At 37.2% G+C, this 22,331-nt stretch overlaps 2 protein-coding genes and 2 long non-coding RNA genes across 7 annotated transcripts; 3 read left to right on the forward strand and 1 right to left on the reverse strand.

Moving 5' to 3' along the window:
- The first annotated feature begins 163 nt into the window (after positions 1 to 163).
- On the forward strand, positions 164 to 4,034 carry LOC120110217. The gene is made up of 2 exons (XR_005510990.1): positions 164 to 452; positions 848 to 4,034. It is a non-coding gene; the product is annotated as an uncharacterized LOC120110217 (long non-coding RNA).
- Positions 4,035 to 4,115: 81 nt separating this feature from the next.
- LOC120110210 (allantoate deiminase 2-like) lies at positions 4,116 to 11,516 on the reverse strand. 4 transcript variants are annotated; one of them, XR_005510979.1, is made up of 12 exons: positions 11,295 to 11,516; positions 11,107 to 11,204; positions 8,896 to 8,999; positions 8,738 to 8,822; positions 8,546 to 8,662; positions 6,855 to 6,964; positions 6,668 to 6,773; positions 6,503 to 6,589; positions 4,964 to 5,203; positions 4,719 to 4,844; positions 4,465 to 4,616; positions 4,116 to 4,385 (listed from the first exon to the last, which is right to left on the reverse strand). XR_005510979.1 is itself a non-coding variant. In XM_039124552.1 (12 exons), exons 1-12 carry the CDS (start codon positions 11,476 to 11,478, stop codon positions 4,248 to 4,250), a joined length of 1,554 nt encoding a protein of 517 aa, XP_038980480.1. In that variant the 5' UTR covers positions 11,479 to 11,516; the 3' UTR covers positions 4,116 to 4,247. The 4 variants fall into 4 exon arrangements, 3 of the variants coding, with proteins under 3 accessions (XP_038980480.1, XP_038980473.1, XP_038980487.1); XM_039124552.1 differs by having other exon boundaries at positions 4,465 to 4,626; positions 11,107 to 11,201; XM_039124545.1 differs by having other exon boundaries at positions 4,465 to 4,626.
- A 4,759-nt stretch (positions 11,517 to 16,275) lies between these two features.
- Positions 16,276 to 16,773, forward strand: LOC120104235. Its single transcript, XM_039115053.1, has one exon. It carries the CDS (start codon positions 16,276 to 16,278, stop codon positions 16,771 to 16,773), a length of 498 nt encoding a protein of 165 aa, XP_038970981.1.
- A 168-nt stretch (positions 16,774 to 16,941) lies between these two features.
- On the forward strand, positions 16,942 to 17,351 carry LOC120110220. The gene is made up of 2 exons (XR_005510999.1): positions 16,942 to 16,984; positions 17,092 to 17,351. It is a non-coding gene; the product is annotated as an uncharacterized LOC120110220 (long non-coding RNA).
- The last annotated feature ends 4,980 nt before the right edge of the window (positions 17,352 to 22,331 follow it).

Genomic DNA, 22,331 nt, shown 5'->3' on the forward strand with positions numbered 1-22,331 from the left:
CACGTGCTGCCATTTCCGGGTCGAATTTTTCCTAGGCGGATTCGAATACAAATCCTGATGAACCCGCAAAGGATTAAAACGTCTCGGATTCGGGTACAGGAGTCTTTTTTGGAATACAAATATGGACCCGGATTTTGCCCCCCCCCCCACCCCAAAAAAAAAAAACGTCGAACGCCCCTGCCCTGATCTGTGACCCCTTCTTCCGTTCCTTCCTCTCCTCTGTCCGTAGCGTGCTCCGGTCGCGCCGGCGCCGCCCCGATCGCAGCCACAAGCACCGCTGCGAATCGCCTCTCTCCCTCTCTCTCTCTCTCTCCTCTCCTATTTTGTCCATGGTTGCCTGCCATTATCTTCGCTGTTGTGTGCTTTTGGTCTGTCTTTTTGTGTTGCCCACCACCGGTTCGATCGTAGGTCTCGCTGCCTGATTGTCCGAAAGTCGAGGAGAAGCCTAGAAGGTGAGTTTATGTTCTTCTTTTTTGAACTCTAGAAGGATTTAAAGGAACCATGAAGGTAAAACATTGGTGGTTCTTGAACTAATTACTATCTAAACAAGCGCATATATGTAAAGCATGTTTGTTTGCATGTTTTACATAAAACTTTCCAAAGTAATTAACATGTGCATGTACATTACATCATTAAAGGCCATTCTGTGAGACAATCAAATAATAGCATTTATATCTCTATCCCTGTTTCAGGTTGAGAAAGTGCCATATAATCACTTGAATGATCCCTTTTTTATTGTTCTGCTTACATAATCCCGTGAACAACTTTTATTTTCAATTTTTTTTGGTTGTTAACAACTTTATTTTCATTAGTGTAAATACTTTGTTTTACTTTTGTCTGTGTGCAGATAAATTGAAGCAATGTTAGGAGTGATACAGAAGTTTGTTCTTGCATCCATGATCATGTGGGTGGCTCCAATTGCAATACTATATGGATTTAATTATCATATTTTTCCTGGTATTCTTGCTTATCCAGCTATGATTTCTGTGTTAATTATTACTTCTACTGGCATTCTTCCCTTCTCATCAGGTTTATATTCTTATCCCTTCTCATCAGGATTATGAAAAGGCCACATACATATAGTTCAGTTATGTGTTTTTGTATTTTGAAAATGCCTTCAAGTTCCCACTTCAGACTTTATTGACCATCTTTTTCCTATTGTCATGTGATGGCTTGATCAAAAGTATGGAATTCTACCATCCACTAGGATTTTTGTAATTGAGCTTTATGAGACTAGTCAATTTAAATCAAATTATTGGCAGCTGTCTATCCCTAATAGTGGCCCTCCATATTCTTAAGCAAAGATCAAGATAACAACTTCTCTCATACATGACTGATGATTTGTCCTGTATCATAGTGTTAAAGGGGTACGGAAGGCCATCATGATGCCCCTTGTTGTCTATATTGGTGTGATATGTTATAGCAGAGTTGCAAAGTGATGCAACCACACCTAGCTGGCTTATGATTTATAAATTTTGTTCAACAGTGAAGGATCATTTTTTGTTTTTTCGTTTGAGACTGGATTTCTGTTCAAATATACAATATAAAGGTTAAGAAAACACTTGAATCGAGGAAATGTTTACATAATGTGCTTTAGAAAGTGATATCACATTCTTAAAGAGTGATGCCCAACCGTCTTCTCTAAAAATTATGAATAAGTGCTTCTATGGTGGAAAGCTAAGTTCATTGCATTGAGAATATCTTGAGATTGACGTTGTAGAGATTGACATAAATCATATATCATTCCCATGATTTCCTCCATAAGATGCAATATCAAGACAAATTCAAAAAATGTCATTGCATCAAAAGCTGCATTAGCATTCCCTAGTAAGGAATATGTTGACCTACATAAGTTATTTTCTTCAAAATAGAACAAGTTGCATTAAACATGTTTCAAAAGCTGCAAATAAAATTTATATGAGAGCCCCATCAAGTGTCTTCTGTAAAGTACCAATTTGGTTAAGTTCCCTATCATGCTCAATTTCATCCTTGAGCAACTTCCATGACATGTGCATGAATCATGGTGTAGCAACAATATTGACAGTAGATGTCAATTTATAGAACTGATGGATATGAATGACTTCTCTGGAAGCAGCAAGCAGTGGTAACTGCAAAAAATGTGCCCTAAAATAGGCATAATATGCATAAGGGCATTCTGTTATAAATAAGGCATGTAACTCATTCCACTTACCACACGTTACTGGTACAATTATATGTTTGTGCTCGGATATTTTTGGTACATAAATTATGTTGAGATAAAATTGCACATGTTGCATTTTCCAAAGTTAAAGCGTAGTATTTGCAAGATGGATAAGATCACAAAAGCACCCACATACAAATCCTTTTTTTATCAACAAATCTTGGAACAAGGTCATTTGCTCTCTTTTAGATTCATCCTGTGCTTCATTAACAATAATAAAAAATTTGTCATGGTCAATTTTCTCGAACTGTACTCCAGACTTCGTTGGTGAAAATATGCCAAATCTCCTCTTGGGGCTTTTTGACAAAAAAGAAAAGAAAAGCATCTACACATATCCAAGGGTATAGAAAAAGACCTGTTGGATTAGCCTCGAGGGAACCTGACATGATCCATGTTACTTCACCCATAATTCTAGGCCCATTTAGCAATAACAGACATTAAACCTCTACCAAGAAGAAGGGCAAGATATGTTCCTAACTGTAACCTCCCATTATTTTGCATCTTAGGGTTTGTGAAATCAGCTGCAAAGAGATCAATGAGAGCCATATAAATTAAAATTCCAGTAGAGGCAGCATCGAAAATACCCTCAACAATGAAGGTAGTCAAGCTATTTTCATTATAGTTGGATGATAGTGCAATGCCTAATGAAATTCCAGTTGGAGCTGTGAGAGAGAAAAAGACTGCCATGATCATAGCTGCCTTTGCTCTGAACTTTGCCTACAAGGAAACAATTTTGAATTTTTGATAGAAGTCTTGATACATCAATAGCATTACTAATATGATATAATCTTTATGGTTATGCCAATTTAAATGTTCTTGTATCATTTTCAAAATGTAGCACCTAGAGGTATTAATTCTTTTTTATTTTGAATTTTCTCTTTTCTAGTCATGCCATTGACAATGTTTATGTGGGTGCATGAGAGAAATAGAGAAATTTCCAATTGAAACAATTGAGGGGGGAAGGAAGGTGCTGAGGAGTTTTGTGGAAGGCAAGTTTTATAAAAAAATGAACGTGAATTTTCAAATATACCTTTTACCATTTAAATGTGAAAGAAGTTATCCATTTGTTTAGTAGTTTATAACTCTGACTGAAGCAAATAATCATACAACCTGATTTTATGTTAACAAAGGTTTTTATAAGTTTTCTTGTAACTTTTGGAATCTTGTGATTTATTAGTTTTAGCAAAAGAAAAAGTTCTGTGAAATGCTAATAAATAAGTGTTTTCAAATTCACTTTAGGTTTTGTCTAAAACTACTTCAGTAAATATCTAACAACCAAACAGCCCTTAGGTGCAATTTCATAAAAGCATATCCAGGAACCCTAGTCATATAACTTGAAAATTTGGATGGATGGTGTGGATTTGGTCATGAGCTGCTCTACTTAATGGCACATTTACTTACATTGGCTATCATTAATGATCTGCCTTTTAGTTGGTTTAGCTGATAGTTTGAGTCCTCTAAGAGACTATGGGGACAAACAGTCAAATTTTAAGTTGGTTGATTTGTTCCGTCTGCCAATCTCTGGGAAGTACAAAACAATGAGCAATTGCATTAACCAATGAAACAATAATGTTTCGAATGTTGCTGGATGCAATAAGTTACTCCAGGACCTTATAACAAAATCAAGGTCTTCTATTTGAAGAAATAATTTATCTCAACCAAAAAAAAAAAGAACAACTTATCAACAAGGTTTCAAATGCCGGTCTCTGCCAACCAGTAGATCCTGTACCTAGCTAGTACAGATGCATGGCATGGATGAGCATGACACCTATTAATTTTTTTCTAATGAAAAAAAAAATTAAAATGATCCTTGATCCTGTATCTAAGTTAAAAATATTTTTTTTTTTAATTTCAATGCAGTATGTCATGTTCCATCTTAACATGAAGACATGCAAGCAGCCAGCAAACCCACTGGTTACTGCTTTAACCTTTGATTGTTTATGACACATTAATTCTCCCAAGTATATGAAAGTATATGATACAACTCTATCAGCATTATGAAAAGGCCTGCTACTCTAACAATACTTCTTTCAGAAATGTACTTCTTTCAGAAATGTAACAGATTTACATGTTGATCAAAAAAATGGAGGAGTGCGAGACCAGCAGCCCAAACATCATCATCTAATACAGATTCTTCAGGAGAATGACTAATACCTCCTCGACAGCGAACAAACAACATGCCAACCTGCTTTTATACGATGAGCCAGTCAAACATGGGGGAAAAGACCATTAAATTGTTAAGTATAGTGCATGAGGTATCTGACCTTTGTTAAATGAGACATTGCCATAGCATCGTGTCCTGCTCCACTCATTAGGATAGGCACGTCACTGTGAATGTCACCTAGCATCTTCCCCAGAGCTGAACTTGTTGCGTGTTTTAGCTGCAGACTTAATCCCGAGTCACAGTGGGCTGCCTCTGCATTATGCTAAAATGATAAATGTGTCATATAGTTTATCCAGTAAAGGTATCAATACTGAAATTTGAATAGAAGACTGTAGTCCGACTGTAGTCCCACACCTTATGCTCAATGGTACAATTAACCATCCTCTCCTCACATTTTCGATAAACCTGGTTAGAAAATTCAGATACCACTAATTCTCTTGCCTCATCATCTATTGCTCTTATATCCACAGTAAAATTTACCTGCAAAATGTTTTTTTTAAAAGAAATATATAAACATGCATGAGGAAGTAACCAAATAACATGGTCAGATTCGTGGAATATTTTCTTTTATGCAAAACAGCCGCATGGTGAACCAATACCTGGCCAGGAATGACATTGCTTGCACTTGGCCAGCAAGATATCTCTCCAACTGTGCACACCAATCCTGCAAAAGATTCCTTTCCGAAGAATCCACAATGTTCATCATAACCCAAGAACTTATCAGGATATTTACAAAGAGACTCCACAGTTACAACAAGTTCAGCAGCAGCAGCCATTGGATCTTGGCGCATTAACATTGGAACTGTGCCAGCATGCCCTTGGGCACCACTTACTTCAACCTAGAGAGTGACTGCAGGTAAACTCAGTGGCTTCTTTAAGGCATTCTGATAAAGATCTAAACTTATGGATTACTTAAAGAATCATCTTGCAAAGCTCAAGTATTTACTCTTTAAAAAACAAAAATACATGCTGCTGTAATAGGCATCATTCAACCTTTAATGCATCTTCGGGAAAATAATTAGATTCTTATCTGGCATTGATTTTTTAATCGTAAAAACCAGTTACCAGGCTCACAATCCAATATGAATCCAGGGGGAAGAATTTCTACACTCATGTTGAGATAATATATCTCAAGAGGCAGGAAAGTCGTAAATTCAGTTGAGTGTCATAACCTGCACTTAGTGTCTTTTGACAGGGAAACCTAAAGCCGAGTGCTGATGCTCATGGCTGATGTAAGCAGAACACTTTGTTTTTTTGGATCCCATTAGTATAATTTCATGTTTAAATCTTCAGAATTTTTGAGTCAGGATACCAGAATCTGGAAAACTGAAATGTCCAGTTAATTATCCTCTCCAGTTTGGCGAAGCATAGATTCATGTGCTGAAAGTTTTTAAGCATAGATTTATGTGTTGAAAATCCTCATCCAAAATCCATGTGATTTAGCTAAGGGAATGGTTCTTCCATTTAGCTAAGAAATTTCAGAAACCACCATTACTAACAGAAATAACATGATCTTCCAGATGACTTTGATTCTTCCTGGGAATTTTGGAACAAAAGCCAAAGACTGTTCTCACTTTTCGAAACTCTTGTCCATCGTATGCCATTATAATCAACTCCTCCACATTAAGAGTGGCGCAAATGTCGAGATCTGTGCAGCTTGCTGGTCATCTATTTTTGAAAAAAAAATGTAATTTTTTAGTATGCTAGTATCTTTTTTCATGTTACCATTGCTGCACATTGTGCAAACTGTAAGTTTACCCAAAACATTAATTATTTCAATTTTAAAACATCCAAAAGATTATCCTGATATATCAGCTAGCTGCTAGTGTTTTATACCAGTTTCTAAATATCCATGAAGGCTGCATATTTATCCAGAAGCAACCGCTCCAGTTTAATAATAGTTACTCATGAAAGCAATTTCAAATGCAACAATTCCCACTACAGAGATAACAATTATCTAAGAAATGATCTAATTATCAATTTCACATTCTTAGGATGCTATAACTTTGCATTCGACACATTTATATCCAAAGCAATGTTTTAATAAATGCCCTAGAAATTGCTTGCTACTACTAGCTATAACAAATAGTTATGTTTCTATAGCTTTCCATATGATAGGATGTGCTACGCTTACAGACCTTTAATCTTGTCTGTCCAGCAATCCCTTTCACAACACCAAGGGGGTAACCAAGTGTTTCCAGTACAGGTCCTTGTTCAATGTGCACCTATGCCATATCATGGGTTATAAGCATATTTAGATTTTGTCAAGGTCAACAGGAACAGCCATATTAGAAGTATCATACCTCAACATAACCCCAGACTGATCTTGGTTCATACTTGACCCAAACAAGGCTTTCATCAGTAGCATCAAAAGAATTTTCTCTAAGAACATCTTGCACTGTAATGCCGCTGTATACGTTCCATCTATTAAACAAACAGGAAGAAATAATCTAGCATATGGAATGAGATGGTGATGTTTAGAAAAACAACCTTTTATCAGATATTTGTAATGTTGTTGGAGGTAGAATACCAGCTATAGCAGCACTTCCTAGAAAGGTAGATTGAAACCTAACGCCCTCCTCATCGCTGAATGCGATAACCTGAAAGTTGTCCGCAGAGTTACAGCAATAAGAATTAATAAGAATCGCGTGGGGTAAGATTTATAACGTTTCAACATTTCAAACATCAGATCAAGCATCAAAATAAAAGAAACAGGGTGGACATGAACATTTGTCTATTATTTACGGAATGGTGGGACCCAAAATCCTGTATGGCACCTGCCAGTGAAGCTTTCAAGGGTTACGTTGGAATCTGGTCATGTGACCACCATTGCATGCAATAAGTCTGGCCTCAAGACATAAAGCAAATGCTTCAAAATCAAGGGGAAAAAACTATAGACTGATCTAATCTATCATTTATGTAGCCAGAACAATGGAGATTGGCAGGGGGCGGAAAACAGAGGTTGGCTGGACAATCTGGAATCAAGAAAGTAAAGTGGCAAGTAATTGCTTCCAAATCAAGAGACTGATTGATAGATGTCAATAATAAGAGCCTAGCCCTTTGATCAACTTAATGTGGCTGCCCAAGATCAACTTGTTACCCTTTATGTTGAAAAGTTCCAAATAATTGTTGGAGAAAAGTATTGCTGTTGTATTCATACTGGGAATAGTTTGTACCATAACCACCTATTACCTTTCCCACTAGCTCTATGCATCAATCAACTAATAATCTACCTGACAATAGAAGGAGAGGAGATAATATCTTCCATTCAGGCAGTCCCTTCAAAATCTGCAGTAACACAATTTGTCGAATTTCCATACCCTTCAAAATGCATGCAACAAGAATTTCCGCAAGGTTCTAGTACTGTTTCAAGTTTTAGAATAATTGTTAGGTCTTAGACATAAGATCCTAGATAAGTACACTAAGTTTTCCTATGGAAATTTGTCTTTCTTTCATTCTTTCTTCCTTTTTCACTCCTTGCTCTGTTTTTCCACTTCCTAAACATGTATGTCCTGAACTATTCACTCATCTTGCTCATAAAGTCCAAACGCATAAAACTCAGGAGAAGGCGAAAAAGATTGATAATTGAATTCAGAGAATGCAGCTGTGCTCTCTCTCAAGCTAAAAACCATTCATATTATCATGTACAAAGCCATCTAAAGTTTAAGGCAATCATATAAATTCATGTTATCTATAACTTGGTCACTTGGTCATATCATAAACATGTTGTCCCAAGGAAAGAACAGTTAAGAATTATGCAGAGATCATTAGCAACACATTCTGCATAAGTCTGATTGACGGCCATATATAAGTTATCATCAAAATCAATGATTAACTACATAAGAGTGATCACTAAAATGAAAAATGTGTTTCTTACATCCAAGGAGGATTGTGAAAAATGGAGTGTACCAGTTTTGAGTCAGTCTGGGCTGGGATCATGTCACTAAGCAATCCATATCTGATTCATATAAAAAAACAGGCCATTTTTTTGATCCAGTTGTTAGTGGGCAAAGTAATTCACAGGATGGCTGTGGATTAGAAGCAGGTAAATCCAATACAATTGCAGGCTCAAATGTTGGGATGCTAAGTCCTGATATCTGGTTAATATAGACTAAAAGATGTGTCACTTGAGTTTGCACTTTATTTACAAAAAAAAAAAAAAGAGGAGTAAAAACACTAACCTCTACTGGCCTATAAAGTTTCTCCAACTTCCCTTTGACCTTCAAAACCTTCAAAGCAGAGATTGCACAAACTATACCCAATGACCCATCATACTTTCCAGCATCAACAACAGTGTCCTGTTTAGACCACAAATTGTTAAGGCTACATGAACCAAGTTATCTTGATTAGAAAGATCAATCTTGAGACATTACCAAATGAGATCCAATTAATAACGTCTCTGCAGTTGCATTAATTGCATTGGTTCGACCATGTAGGTTGCCCATTTGGTCCACCCACCTGAAGGTCAACATACGTTTTCAATCAATTACATTGAAATAATTCATGGAAGAAAGATGAAAAACAAACATACGTTTTCAACCCAGCATCCTGCATCCAGCTCATAATAAGATCTGTAGCTCTTATAGAGCCTGGACTTAAGAATGTTCTTTCAAGATAACCATCAGCATCAGATATCTGTACAGAATGACCAAAGTAGCCATTAGGAGGGAAAGAATGTTTCTTGAAGCACCAATATAACAAATTAGAAATTCATACCATCAAGCTTAGTAAGAATATTGCACAAAAAAGTGAGTACTCAGTATTACACAATAAGAGTGTAATCCAAATAACAAGAAATTTTAAGTCAACTAGTTCCGAAATGCCTGATATATTTTTGCAAACAAAAAACTGTAAATGAGAGACAAGGTGGACTGTAGACAGATAGACTTAAATCTTCATTAGAGTTTCTAGCCCCTCAATTATTTAAACTCAGATTATTGGTTCTTTGGATCTGTAATGCATGGTCAAGCTTCATATTTTTCAGTTTCTTCTTCTTGGTGCTTACATAGTTTTGCATCTGATAACACAACAACTTTGGCTCACAATTTTACTTTCCAGGACTTTAGTACTGAGAAAAATGATCATACCTCGCACCAACTCAATCATGCTTCTCTAGCATTTAGAATGAGGCTAGTATTTGAAATTTTCATTCTAATCGACGCCCTCGATGATTTTTTTCTCAAGAAAAAAAAAAGAAAATCCTTCCCCAGGATTTAAATGAGTTTATTAGGAAAAAATACTTAAACCTTGTTGGTTTCTCTAAAGATCCAAGTCTTTGTGCCTGCAACCAGACATCCTCAGGAAAATTATGGCGGTGCTATCAGCCAAAGATTTAAATTGAAACTTAGCAAGCATTCCTAAAATAGTTAGCATATCTCCTTTATAAGCTTAGACTATTACTGCTTGGATGTCATTTCTAATACCTCAAACATGCATCATGGAATTGAACACCTGAGTAACTATCATGTTATGATCCTACATGAGCAAGAATGAGACCCTGAATTCAGTACAACTAAAACTAAATTTAAGATGCTTAAACAGGATCCGATTTCCGTGCAAGATTTTCACAGGGAAAACCACTTAAGCACTTAAAAACCAAGATGTGTTCCAATTAAGCAGCCATGAAAACCTTCAATAAACTCTTAAAACCATTACCCAAAATCAAAATTGTGACACCTAAATATAATAATCAATGCATTGAGAAGCCTTGAGAGCAACTCAGTGGAACAAAGATATTCTTCACTAAGCTACTCTAGCAGCATGTATGTTGTACAAGTACTAAACATTGCTAGATCGACAAGAAATTTTATGCATGTGGTTGCATCAGATTAGCACTCTTTGGGTCCAGCACCTTGTCATTGCCCCCAGAATGTCCAAAGTTCACAGGCACTTTTCACACAAAACCTAAATTAAAAAAAAAAATCCTGTAAATGTGATGATCATTTTGTCTTCCAGTCTTATATCCCGAGGACATGATAAAGTATTTACCATTAAGCTGCCAATATAATGTGAAAACTGAAACAAAAAAAATAAAAAGAGAAAGAAAGCAAGCAAAAATTTAGCCTTCCCTGTACATATAAACAGAAAAAATATGTTATTTTACTAATAATCATATAAAATGTACTCAATACAACAACATAATAGAGCATAGCCAAAAAAATAATACTTCTAGTAACAGTATTAGTAAAATTATATTAATTTCGATATTTCAGAAGCTATATTTATACCATACACTGGCATTCGTGACCCACAAGAAGTAATTTCCGTATTATCATACATTTCACCAACATCTATTTTCTTATCCATTCATGTAGCTTATAAAGGGCCCTACCTAATCAAAATGTTCTGCTCCATAAACTAGTTCATATTAATTCAAAAAAGAAATGATTAACCATCATAAGGCTACAGGAGCATGTTAAAAATTTGAAGTTTATGAACCTATAAAAAATTAATTAAAATCAAAATTAATGCATACCCCTTCTCAAAGTTTCAAAGGTAGCTACCATACTCATCTAGCAAAAAAACAAAATTTCTAAGAACCATCTTTATCCAAGTTCTCTTGTTCAACATTGAACCAACATCAAGCAATACCAAGATTCTTAGAAAAAAAATTGTGAAAAACAGAAAAAATACAGTAAGATTTCACACCACGGGATTCAATAACTGATTACAATCTAATATCTCCATCTTATATAAAACAGAAAAAAGAAAAATTGGACAAAAACGTAATGGTTTTCCGAACCTTTCCTAGCTGATTAATTCTAGACACTGCCTCGTCCCTCAGAATCTCTCGAAACAGCTCGTCTCCTCCATCTTCTCCACTTCCCACCTCCAAACCTTCTTACAGCGAAATCTTTCTCGTATGATTAAGATAATGGGAAAAATCGCATAAAATTTGGGGGGAAATCCAAGAAAGCACTGAGCAAGTACCCGAGAATAAAAGGGATGCGAGAAGGATCGAAACAGAGAAAATTAGAGCTTTGCGGCCATCAACAAGGGAGAAAGGTGAGAGCTTTGGGGGAAGCGAAGCCATGGCCCCTGCTCCACTGTGCACCGCCACGAAGAGATCATGCGTCGGGGGAAAAAATGTAGACCAAGATTTCGTGTTTCCCATGTTCCGTCAGACCACATTATGGTATACACTCAGTGATAAGCCCTACCCGCTTGATCAGTAATGGGACGTAGAAAACAATAATTTCTCTTAACTAAAATAAACCTGAGGTGCACGTTATTGCCTTCCGTAATAAACTGCAACTCTCTCGAAGCTGGCTTGCAAAAGGGCGCATAGATATTTATATGCGGACACTCGATCGGCCTCTTGCGATTCCGGAGGCGAATCGCAACCGCCAGATGGTCTCGACTGCCGTGATGTGGACGGCAGATTGGAAGGTCGCAGAGTAAATTATATGCCGCAGGAGTGGAAGATGAGGAAATTATATGCGTAGGAACAGTGGGGACGGAGGAATCTCAGCGAACAAATAAAATATTATGCGATAGATTCTACGGCGACGTGACTCGTGCCAGAGATTGGTATGGGATCAATTGATTACGTTAGGCCATAAAATGTTAATTATGTTCATGGACCCTTTAGATGGTGGGTGAATATACATGGAATCAAGGAAAGGATGATAGAATGCATGCATGCTTGGACAGCATGTTGGATGTATATGTGAATAAAAGATTAAGAATCCAGTGTGTTGGCAAAAGCATAAGAACAAGAATCCAATGGTGCACTGTAATGTTGCATTGGTGACAAAGATTCAAATAGCTTTATGGTCATGGACTCCGAGTGGGACTAAGCTAGCCAACATGGCGGTGATCCGGAAAATACCGTGCATAAAATCAAATTTTATAGGTTAAATGCATGCATGTGACATTTGATCAAGTATAGGGATATTATTGAGGTTGGAGCTATAAATTTTATGTAAAGAAGGTGAAAAATTTGTATTGAACATATGATTTGAACTGCCTTATTCTATTCGTAGCAATGATGTGCTTTATATACAAGTTGAGCTCGAGATATAGTAGAATACAATAATAAAATATTATGATTATAGAAAAAATATTAAGGATTAGATATAGTATAATATAATAGCAAATTTTTATAATTTGATACAAATACTAATTTTGAATATGACAATCAGATCCTATAAATTTTGAAGATTGATCTGAGATATTATACCAAAATTATGCATGCAATATATGGCAACTATGATATAATATCAACATTGTGCATGCAATATGTGGCAATTATGATTTCCAATATCGTATATACTATAATAGACGAGGTTGTGTATGATTCTAAGCTATAATAAAGGGGAAGGGGGTGCTTGAGTGTGGACAACAAGGATTATATCTTCGTGGGAAAAAGGGATTCATCTTCTTTCTTGGATGATGCAATAGTTTCTTTGAGATTTATGCAGATAGATCAATAAAAGAGTATGGAATACTTCAAGATCTACATGGAAAGCGATCCAATGGCCGATGTCACGAAAGAAGATCGATCATTCTTTCGTGCAAAAGATAAATCTGAACCGAGTATGGAAGCATCCCTCCTCTCATAACAAATTAATTCAACCACGCCGAGCTTCTCCACACTGCCTGCATTGATATGTTTCAGAGACACTATTCTTTCCCCAATGTACCATATTTTGTCTGTAAGAGATTTTTGAAATTTGAATAGAATAGTTACGAAACCGTCTCTCATTTAAACTGATCCTTGAAGATTTGCCTGTTGAAGAACTTAACGAACGATGGTTCAAAACTGTCTTGAATAGGGAAACGTTGGTCTCCAACGTTTCTCTAAGTGAAGCCTATAAAAGGCCACACCGAGAGGGAGAGAAAAGGGGGTTCTCTCATTTTCTCATTTCTGATTTCAAAGCTTTGTTTTTTCACGGTTTCACATGTAGAGAGTCTTTCAAGCTCTGTTTTCTTCCATTTATCTATGCTCTTTTCATCACCCACCAACTTATCATGTACGAGCATACAGAAAAGTTCCTGCCGAGTTCAAGATAATTTGTAGTACTGTGTACGTCTGCAAATTCAACGGTCTGTTGTATCTTAGGAAGGATCGTCAGAATCCGGTGCACAAAGGAGGCGAATCTCTTTTAAAGATAGTGACTACGCGCCTCAGACCGACCTACAGGTACTATTTAACTTATTTTTTTTATTGTGGATCGAAAGAAAATGATACTAAAGAGTTACGCATTGGAACTAGTTGTTTCAGTGAAATTAAATTATTTGTGGATTATTTGAGTTTTGTTCCAGCAAATATTCCAACATTTTTGAAAGAGATTCCTTTTCGAAACACAAAGATGGACAAATTTAAAAACTCATTAAACGATATCCTGACACATGAGCCATTTGACGGAAAGAATTTTGTTAGATGACAAACAAAGATGGAGTCTTGGTTAGACACATTAGATTTATATTATGTGGTTTCAAATGATCCTTCAACTAAGGACCCAATGGATCATGAACCCAGCAGATCAGCTGCTAAATACAAATTTAAAAGAGATGATCGTCTGTACAAAAGTTTGATACTTAGTGCACTAAATTTTAACTTATACGACATCTACTTTAGAGCTAAAGGTATAACTAAGACGTTGTGGGTGTTGGGATCCCGTCAAGTTGTGGCCCACATTGACAAATGGCGTCAATATGGTCCAAGTGGGAGAATGTTGGATCCTATTTAATTAAACCCTGATCCCGTTTAATTAAAACCCACATCTTGACAAGTGTCCCTTGAATTTCGTAAATCCTGATAATCAGGAGGGCATTAAGGTATTTTCACAGTAGTGAAGGGTTACCTTGATGGGGGGTGACTCTTCACGGGTGTAACCACCTGCAGCGTTTGGTCCCTGGAGAGGGCTATAAATAGCCTGTTAGACCCTTTCCCCTTCTCTAATACATGTATTAAGAGCTCTCTCTCCAGAAGGTCTCTCGCTAATCTTTGTTCAGATCATCGGTGATCGAGGCTGCGCGCGCATTCCAAAGTTTAATCCGGATGGATTTAGCAAATCAAGGTATGATTTATAATTCATTAAGTTAATCATTCCATCAATGGTATCAGAGCGGGTGGATAGGATTCCAAAATAAATCATACCCGTTTGGTTCGCTGGACGGAAATACGTAGGACCCCGATGTTATTTAAACATATGAAAAAGTTTTCTCTGGGCGATGTGGGACTAAACTCTTCCCATCTTTCCCCTTCTTCCATTTTTACTCAAGAAAATAAGGAAGGGAGAGCCGCTGCCATGGCCGCCGCTGCGGCGGGTCTCGGTCGCGGCCCTCCCCGTCCAACTGGTGGCCAACAGGGCCACTGTCCAGCGGCCCGACTCCCCGGCTGCCGCTGCGACCCGCCCCCCGGCGAGCCGGCAGCGGCTGCAACCCGCCGTGGCCGCCATGGCCACCGCGGGCGAAGAAGAAGAAAAAAAAAAATTTGGCCGCCATGGCCTGCGGCCCGCCGCTAAGCGGCCCCGGCCACTGCCAGCGGCGCCAGCCGCGCCACCCACGGCGCCCGCAGCACGGCCTCCGGCCGACGCCCCTGCGGCCCGCGACCGCGGGCTGCGGCCGCACCCTGCGGCCGAACCCCGCGGCCTCCGCGGCCGACCCCGGCCTCCGGCCCCGCCTTGTGGCCGCCCCGCGGCCTGCAGCCGTGCCTACGGCCGGCGGTGGCGGTTGCGCCACCGTCGTTTAGGAGAGAAGGGGCCCACTGGTTTTGGCCCCCTTCTCCTCTTTTCATTTGGGGAAGATGAATAGTGTTGGGTTTCGGGTTTTAACCCGAAACCCGAATCCGGTTAATTAAAAAAAAAAAAAGGGTGAAGGGATTAACAGGTTTCGGGTTATTGGGCTTCGCCCGCAACCCGAAACCCGAATCCTTTTGGCTTAAATTGGGCCTTTTACAGTTAAACCCCTGAATATATGTTATTCTGAAAAAGGGGCTTTTGAAATTCATATATGGTCCCCAGCCGAAAGTTGAATTATCAAAAGGGTCCTAAAATATTTTTATGTGATCCCTTTGCTAAAGTTTCATTGCAGAACAGTACTTTGACAATTATATATTACTCCATGTAATGAATTTATTGCATAATTGATCAATTTATATGCTTTCTTAAGATGATACATGATTATTTAAATTTATTCATATTTTTCATGATAAAAGGATGATATATACATGAGACGAGCCAAAGCATCTTATGTAGGAAAAGACATATAAATGATTAAATTTTTGCATATTTGTGGTGACGAGCCAAAGCATCCCATAAATTTTAGAATGCTTTAGTTTAATTTAATCAATAAAGAGTCTTTTTATCATTATCTCATGAAATTGAATAGTTGCATCATATATAATGAACCGGCCCCAAAGGGAAATCATTATACAAAGTTAATGATGGGATGAAATAATGTTATTAGTATGATATTTATGATGAAATCTTGTTGCCCAAAGGCCTTGAATTCTTCATTAACATTGAACAATATCTAGTAAAATTTTATCCATTGAATAACGGTGTCTAAGAAAAGCTTGTCAAAAAGGCATACGTGCCTAAGAAAGGCTGGTACTTAAGTGAGCCTAGTGCTCCACCACCGATCTGGAGCTGATCTGGCTGTTATTCTTTGGATTTTTCCAACTAGATATATAAAGTTCATTAAATATCATACTTAATGCATTAGTTTTATTGTAAAGGGGTAAATCATGTAAAGTTAATTTTGATTTACTCACTAAATTGCTAATATGGGTTAGTGATTTAGATAAGGTTTTAGCGTAATTATAGCATGCATATTGATAGTAAGCATATGTTTTGCAGCTTTGTTTCCGACAGTTTTTTCACAATCTACATCATGCATCCCAATACTTAATGGTTCAAATTTCTCGGAATGGAAAGAAAGGCTGACATTTACTTTAGGGTGCATGGATATTGATCTGGCACTTCGTGAGGACATGCCACCTGTCCCCACGGAGGAAACTATGCCAGAGGAGAAAAAGTTGTATGAGAGGTGGGAGCGGTCAAACCGCTTAAGTCTTTTACTCAGACAAAATCATATCTCCAGAAAGATAAGGGGCTCAATTCCAGATTGCAAAACTGCAAAAGAATTCTTAACAGCAGTAGAAGAGCAATTTGTGAGTTCAAAGAAAGCCCTAGCCAGCACCTTAATATCAAGGTTTGCTTCCTTAAAGTATAATGATAATGGTGGCATACGCGAGCACATTATGGAATTACGTGACATCGCTGCCCAATTAAAATCATTGAAAGTAGACATGTCAGAAACTTTTCTTGTGCACTTTGTCCTTAATTCTCTGCCTATGGAGTATGCACCATTTAAGATCTCATACAACACACATACAGAAAAATGGACTATGAATCAACTTCTAGCCATGTGTGTTGATGAGGAGCAGAGAATAAAATAAGAGAGACAAGAGAGTGTTTATCTCACCTCTCATAAGGGAAAAGGACATAAAGAGGTCGGCGGTACCAGTCATCACATTCCTGTTAAGAAGAAGAAACTGAAAGTGTCAGCCAAAGTGACTGACAAAAGGCAAATAAAGTGCTTCTTCTGTAAGAAACAGGAACATTTAAAAAAGGACTGCATCAAGTACAAGAAATGGCTCGAAAAGAAAGGTACTTTTCTTTCCTTAGTGTGTTATGAATCAAATTTTATTGATGTACCTCATAACACATGGTGGATTGACTCTGGTGCTACTATCCATATATGTAAAACTTTGCAGGGATTGTTGAACAAAAGAATTCCAACGGAAAGTGAGCGAAGCATCATAATGGGAAATAAGATGCGTTCACATGTGGAAGCTGTTGGAACGTTCAAATTGACCTTAAAGACTGGCCATATTTTGTACCTAGAAAATACCTTTTATGTACCTGGATTTTCTAGAAACCTAATATCTATTTCAAAACTTGTTTCTTCTGGATATACCGTTTCATTTGGACGGTCATTTGTAAACCTTTCCTTGAATAATATTATTGTTGGTAATTGCTTGTTAGAGGATGGTTTATTTAAATTAGACCTTGATACATCCTTTGAACTATCCCTTTTATCCCTGCAAAATAAAGATCATTATGGATTAAAACGTAGCCTAATAAATGAAAATTCCTCTATGTTATGGCACCGAAGATTAGGCCATATCTCCATAAAAAGAATCAAGAGATTAGTAAATGATGGAATTTTACCAACTCTTGACTATGGCGATTTTGAAACTTGTTTAGACTGCATCAAGGGAAAGCAGACTAACAAGTTTAAGAAAGGTGCCATAAGAAGCACAAATTTATTGGATCTTATACATACAGATATATGTGGGCCATTTTCGACCCCATGTTTTACTGGTCATAAATATTTTATCACCTTTATTGATGATTACTCACGCTATGGGTATCTCTACTTGCTGCATGATAAGGCTGAGGCATTAAATGCATTTAAGCTTTTCAAGACAGAGGTAGAGTTACAACTTGATAAAAAGATTAAAGTTGTGAGATCAGATAGAGGTGGTGAATACTACGGTAGGTATACTGAAACTGGACAACATTTAGGTCCATTTGCTCGATTTCTTCAAGAGCAAGGTATAGTTGCATAATACACTATGCCTGGTACTCCTGATCAAAATGGAGTTGCGGAAAGAAGAAATCGAACATTAATGGAGATGGTAAGAAGTATGATTAGTCACTCAACTCTCCCAATTTCTCTGTGGGGTGATGCCTTAAAAACCGCTGCATATATTCTAAACAGGGTTCCTACTAAAGCTGTCCCAAAAACACCCTATGAAGTTTGGACAGGTAGGAAACCTAGTTTAAGACATCTACACATTTGGGGGTGTCAAGCTGAGGCAAGGGTGTACAACCCACAAGAGAAAAAGTTGGACTTTAGAACCATTAGTTGTTATTTTATCGGTTATCCAGAAAAATCCAAGGGATACAGATTTTATTGTCCTAATCATACTTTGAGGATTGTGGAGACAAGAAATGCTAGATTCCTTGAAAATGACCAAATTAGTGGGAGTATAACACCTCAAGAAATTAATTTTGAGGAAAAGCAAACTCCGTATGATGTGCAAGATTCAAATAAGCAGCCAATGATTCCTCTACCTATCATTGATAATGATTTGGAGGAGGATGAGTCTACTATTAATGTTCCACTTGAATCTGTGCCAGTTATCACTGAGAATGTTGCTCCTCCACCTATAGAACCAGTGGATCAAGAAGCAATTTTAAGAAGGTCATCAAGGGTAAGGAGATCTCCAATTCCACCAGATTATATAGTATACCTTCAAGAAAATGATTATGACATTAGAAATATAGATGATCCAATAAATTTCTCACAAGCCATAAATTCAGTAAATTCCTCCAAATGGCTAGATGCTATGAAAGATGAGATAGATTCTATGGCTAAAAATAATGTTTGGAATCTAGTTGAACTACCTCCTGGAGCTACTGCAGTACGCTGCAAATGGGTTTTTAAAACCAAAAGAGACTCCAAAGGCAAGGTAGAGCGACATAAGGCCAGACTTGTTGCCAAAGGATTTACTCAAAAGGAGGGTATTGATTATCATGAAACCTTCTCTCCAGTTTCAAAGAAGGATTCTTTAAGGATAATTATGGCTTTGGTGGCTCATTTTGACTTAGAGCTGCACCAAATGGATGTGAGAACTGCATTTCTTAATGGAGATTTAGAGGAAGAAGTTTACATGAAACAATCTGAAGGTTTTGTTTCAGAAGGTCAGAGTCAAAAAGTTTGCAAGCTAAATAAGTCTATATATGGACTCAAGCAATCATCCCGACAGTGGTATCTTAAGTTCAATAACGTCATTTCTACATTTGGCTTTGTAGAAAACATTGTTGATAGATGTATTTATCTTAAGATCAGTGGGAGTCGATTTATTTTTCTAGTCCTATATGTAGATGACATTTTGCTTGCTAGCAGTGATTTGGCATTGCTTAGAGAGACTAAGCAATTTCTCTCCAGTAATTTTGATATGAAGGATATGGGTGAAGCCTCATATGTCATCGGCATTGAGGTTCATAGAGATAGATCTAAGGGAAAAGTTTGTCTATCTCAAAAAGCCTACATTAAGAAAATGTTGGAGAGATTTGGTATGGAAAATTCCAAACCAAGCCCAGTGCCTATTACTAAAGGTGAAAAGTTGAGCCAATCACAATCTCCGAGGAATGAAATTGAAAGGGAGCATATGAAAACATTTCCATATGCTTCACTAGTTGGGACTTTAATGTATGCTCAAGTCTGTACCAGACCTGATATAGCATATGTTGTGGGATTACTGGGGAGATTTCAAGCTAATCCAGGAATGGAACATTGGAGAGCTGCAAAGAAAGTATTGAGATATCTTCAAGGAACTCAAGATCATATGCTCACATACAACAAATCCGATCTTTTGGAGATAGTTGGATACTCAGACTCAGACTTTGCGGGATGTCCAGATAGTAGAAAATCAACATCAGGTTATATCTTTCTACTAGCTGGTGGTGCAGTCTCGTGGAAGAGTTCGAAGCAAAAGATGACAGCTGCTTCAACAATGGAGGCTGAGTTATTAGCATGCTATGATGCAGTTACACAGGCTATTTGGTTGAGGAACTTTATCACGGGCCTACAGATCGTGGACACTATTTCAAGGCCCATAAAATTATATTGTGATAATTTAGCAGCAGTTTCCTCAATAAAGAATAACAAGATATCCAATGGAAATAAGCACATGGAGGTGAAATATCTTGTTATAAAGGAAAAATGTGAAGACCATAAAGTTTCAGTTCAATACATCAATACTGTGCTTATGTTGGCAGATCCTTTGACCAAAGCAATAACCCCGGGATTGCATAAGGAGCATGTCAGTCAAATGGGTCTTTTCTGTATAAATTAATTGATGTATTATTGTGCACATTTTAGATGGTTGTAAATCACATATATTGTATTTTCTGCTTTAATGAATTCATATGGTTTATGCATACTAAGGTAGCAGAAATTGTGACCAAAGAATGAATTTTATGAGAAGTTCATTCATAAGGGTTTGGTTATGATGGTTTAGTAATATAGTGATCATGGAAGGTTATACGCCGATCAAATAGGTGTTATTTCCGCCATGGTTCGTATTATTATTCTCAAAGTAGTCAAACATAAAGTTTGCCCGACTTGATATCAGAATAAAAGGAATACGCGTATAAAGATTATAAAATTCAAGTGCTAAGGATATTTTACTTGTCAATATGGTCCAAGTGGGAGAATGTTGGGATCCCGTCAAGTTGTGGCCCACATTGACAAATGGCGTCAATATGGTCCAAGTGGGAGAATGTTGGATCCTATTTAATTAAACCCTGATCCCGTTTAATTAAAACCCACATCTTGACAAGTGTCCCTTGAATTTCGTAAATCCTGATAATCACAAGGGCATTAAGGTATTTTCACAGTAGTGAAGGGTTACCTTGATGGGGGGTGACTCTTCACGGGTGTAACCACCTGCAGCGTTTGGTCCCTGGAGAGGGCTATAAATAGCCTGTTAGACCCCTTCTCTAATACATGTATTAAGAGCTCTCTCTCCAGAAGGTCTCTCGCTAATCTTTGTTCAGATCATCGGTGATCGAGGCTGCGCGCGCATTCCAAAGTTTAATCCGGATGGATTTAGCAAATCAAGGTATGATTTATAATTCATTAAGTTAATCATTCCATCAATGGTATCAGAGCGGGTGGATAGGATTCCAAAAGTGGGATGAACTTGAGTCGAAATATAGTAAAGAAACCAAATCAAAAGAAAAGTTCGTCATAGGAGAATAACTTTTTTACAAAATGGTAGATCACAAATCAATAATTGATCAAGCACATGAAGTTCAAAATATAATGGCGAAGATCATCGCAATGGATATCCCCATTGATGAGAGAATTCAGGTGGCAACCCTCATAAAAAAAGTTTCCATCTTTCTGGACGAATGTTAAAGTCTCTTGAAACATAAAAGACACGCCCTTTCTTTGGATCAAGTACTAGTGTCCCTTCAAATAAAAGAAAAATATAAGATAACCATAAACAGAACTTGGATAATGACTCAAAAGTTAGTGCAAAGGAAAACTTAGTAGAAATAAAGAAAACTAACTTTTCAAGGAATAAACATAAGAAACACTTTAAGAAGCCAAAACTGAAAATTCAAAAGGAATAGAGCAAGAGAACATGTTATGTCCGTGAAAAACCAGGACACTATTCCAAATAATGTAGACATACAAAGGACAAGGTCAAGGAGCAAGGAGACAAAGTGACTCCTCAGACAAACAAGATAACTAGTTCTGGCTCTGTTGGAACCAAGGATAGGTTAGTAATCTTGAAATTTGAGTTAAATCTGGCATACAATCCAACCGAATAGTGGATTGACACAGAAGCTATTATCCATATTTGTTCTGATATTTTCTCTTTTTCTTTCTACCAGGAGGTTAAAGAGAGAACTATGACCATGGGGCAACTCCAGTGTTGCACAAGTGATTGGAGAAGGAGAACTAAAATTAAAGTTCACATCTGAAAAATTTCTTACTCTCCATAACATGTAATATGTGCCAGATGTTCGCAAGAATCTTGTTAGTGGTTTCCTTTTGAGTCAGTTAGGTTTTAAATTTGTGTTTGAATCAAACAAGATTGTAATTACCAAAGGTGAGACATTTGTAGGGAGAGGTTATGTTGCTGATGGGTTATTTAAATTAAATATATTACCATGTAACAGTGTGAATGAAAATATTTTTTCTCTACTTATTATGCATATCGACTCTTTAGAGATGTGGCATAGTAGACTTGGACACGTGAATAATACCCTTAAAAGAATGATGAATTTACATTTAATTCCTAATAATAATTTAGAGAAGAACAACAAATGCGAAATTTGAGTTCAAGCTAAATAACCTAGCAAACCATTTAAATCAATACGTAGAAGTTCTAACCTACTTGATTTAATACATAGTAATATTTGCGAGATG

Source organism: Phoenix dactylifera, chromosome 1 (genome assembly GCF_009389715.1).
Source record: "Phoenix dactylifera cultivar Barhee BC4 chromosome 1, palm_55x_up_171113_PBpolish2nd_filt_p, whole genome shotgun sequence".
NCBI lineage: Eukaryota > Viridiplantae > Streptophyta > Magnoliopsida > Arecales > Arecaceae > Phoenix > Phoenix dactylifera.

Coding starts and splice junctions, on each gene's coding strand:
- LOC120110210 (XM_039124545.1), bottom strand. CDS start 11,478: ATGGGAAACACGAAATCTTGGTCTACATTTTTTCCCCCGACGCATGAT. Junction 6,774..6,854: donor TTACAAATATCTGATAAAAG/GTTGTTTTTCTA, acceptor GAACGTATACAG/CGGCATTACAGTGCAAGATG. Junction 4,845..4,963: donor GCAATGTCATTCCTGGCCAG/GTATTGGTTCAC, acceptor AACATTTTGCAG/GTAAATTTTACTGTGGATAT.
- LOC120104235 (XM_039115053.1), top strand. CDS start 16,276: ATGGATATTGATCTGGCACTTCGTGAGGACATGCCACCTGTCCCCACG.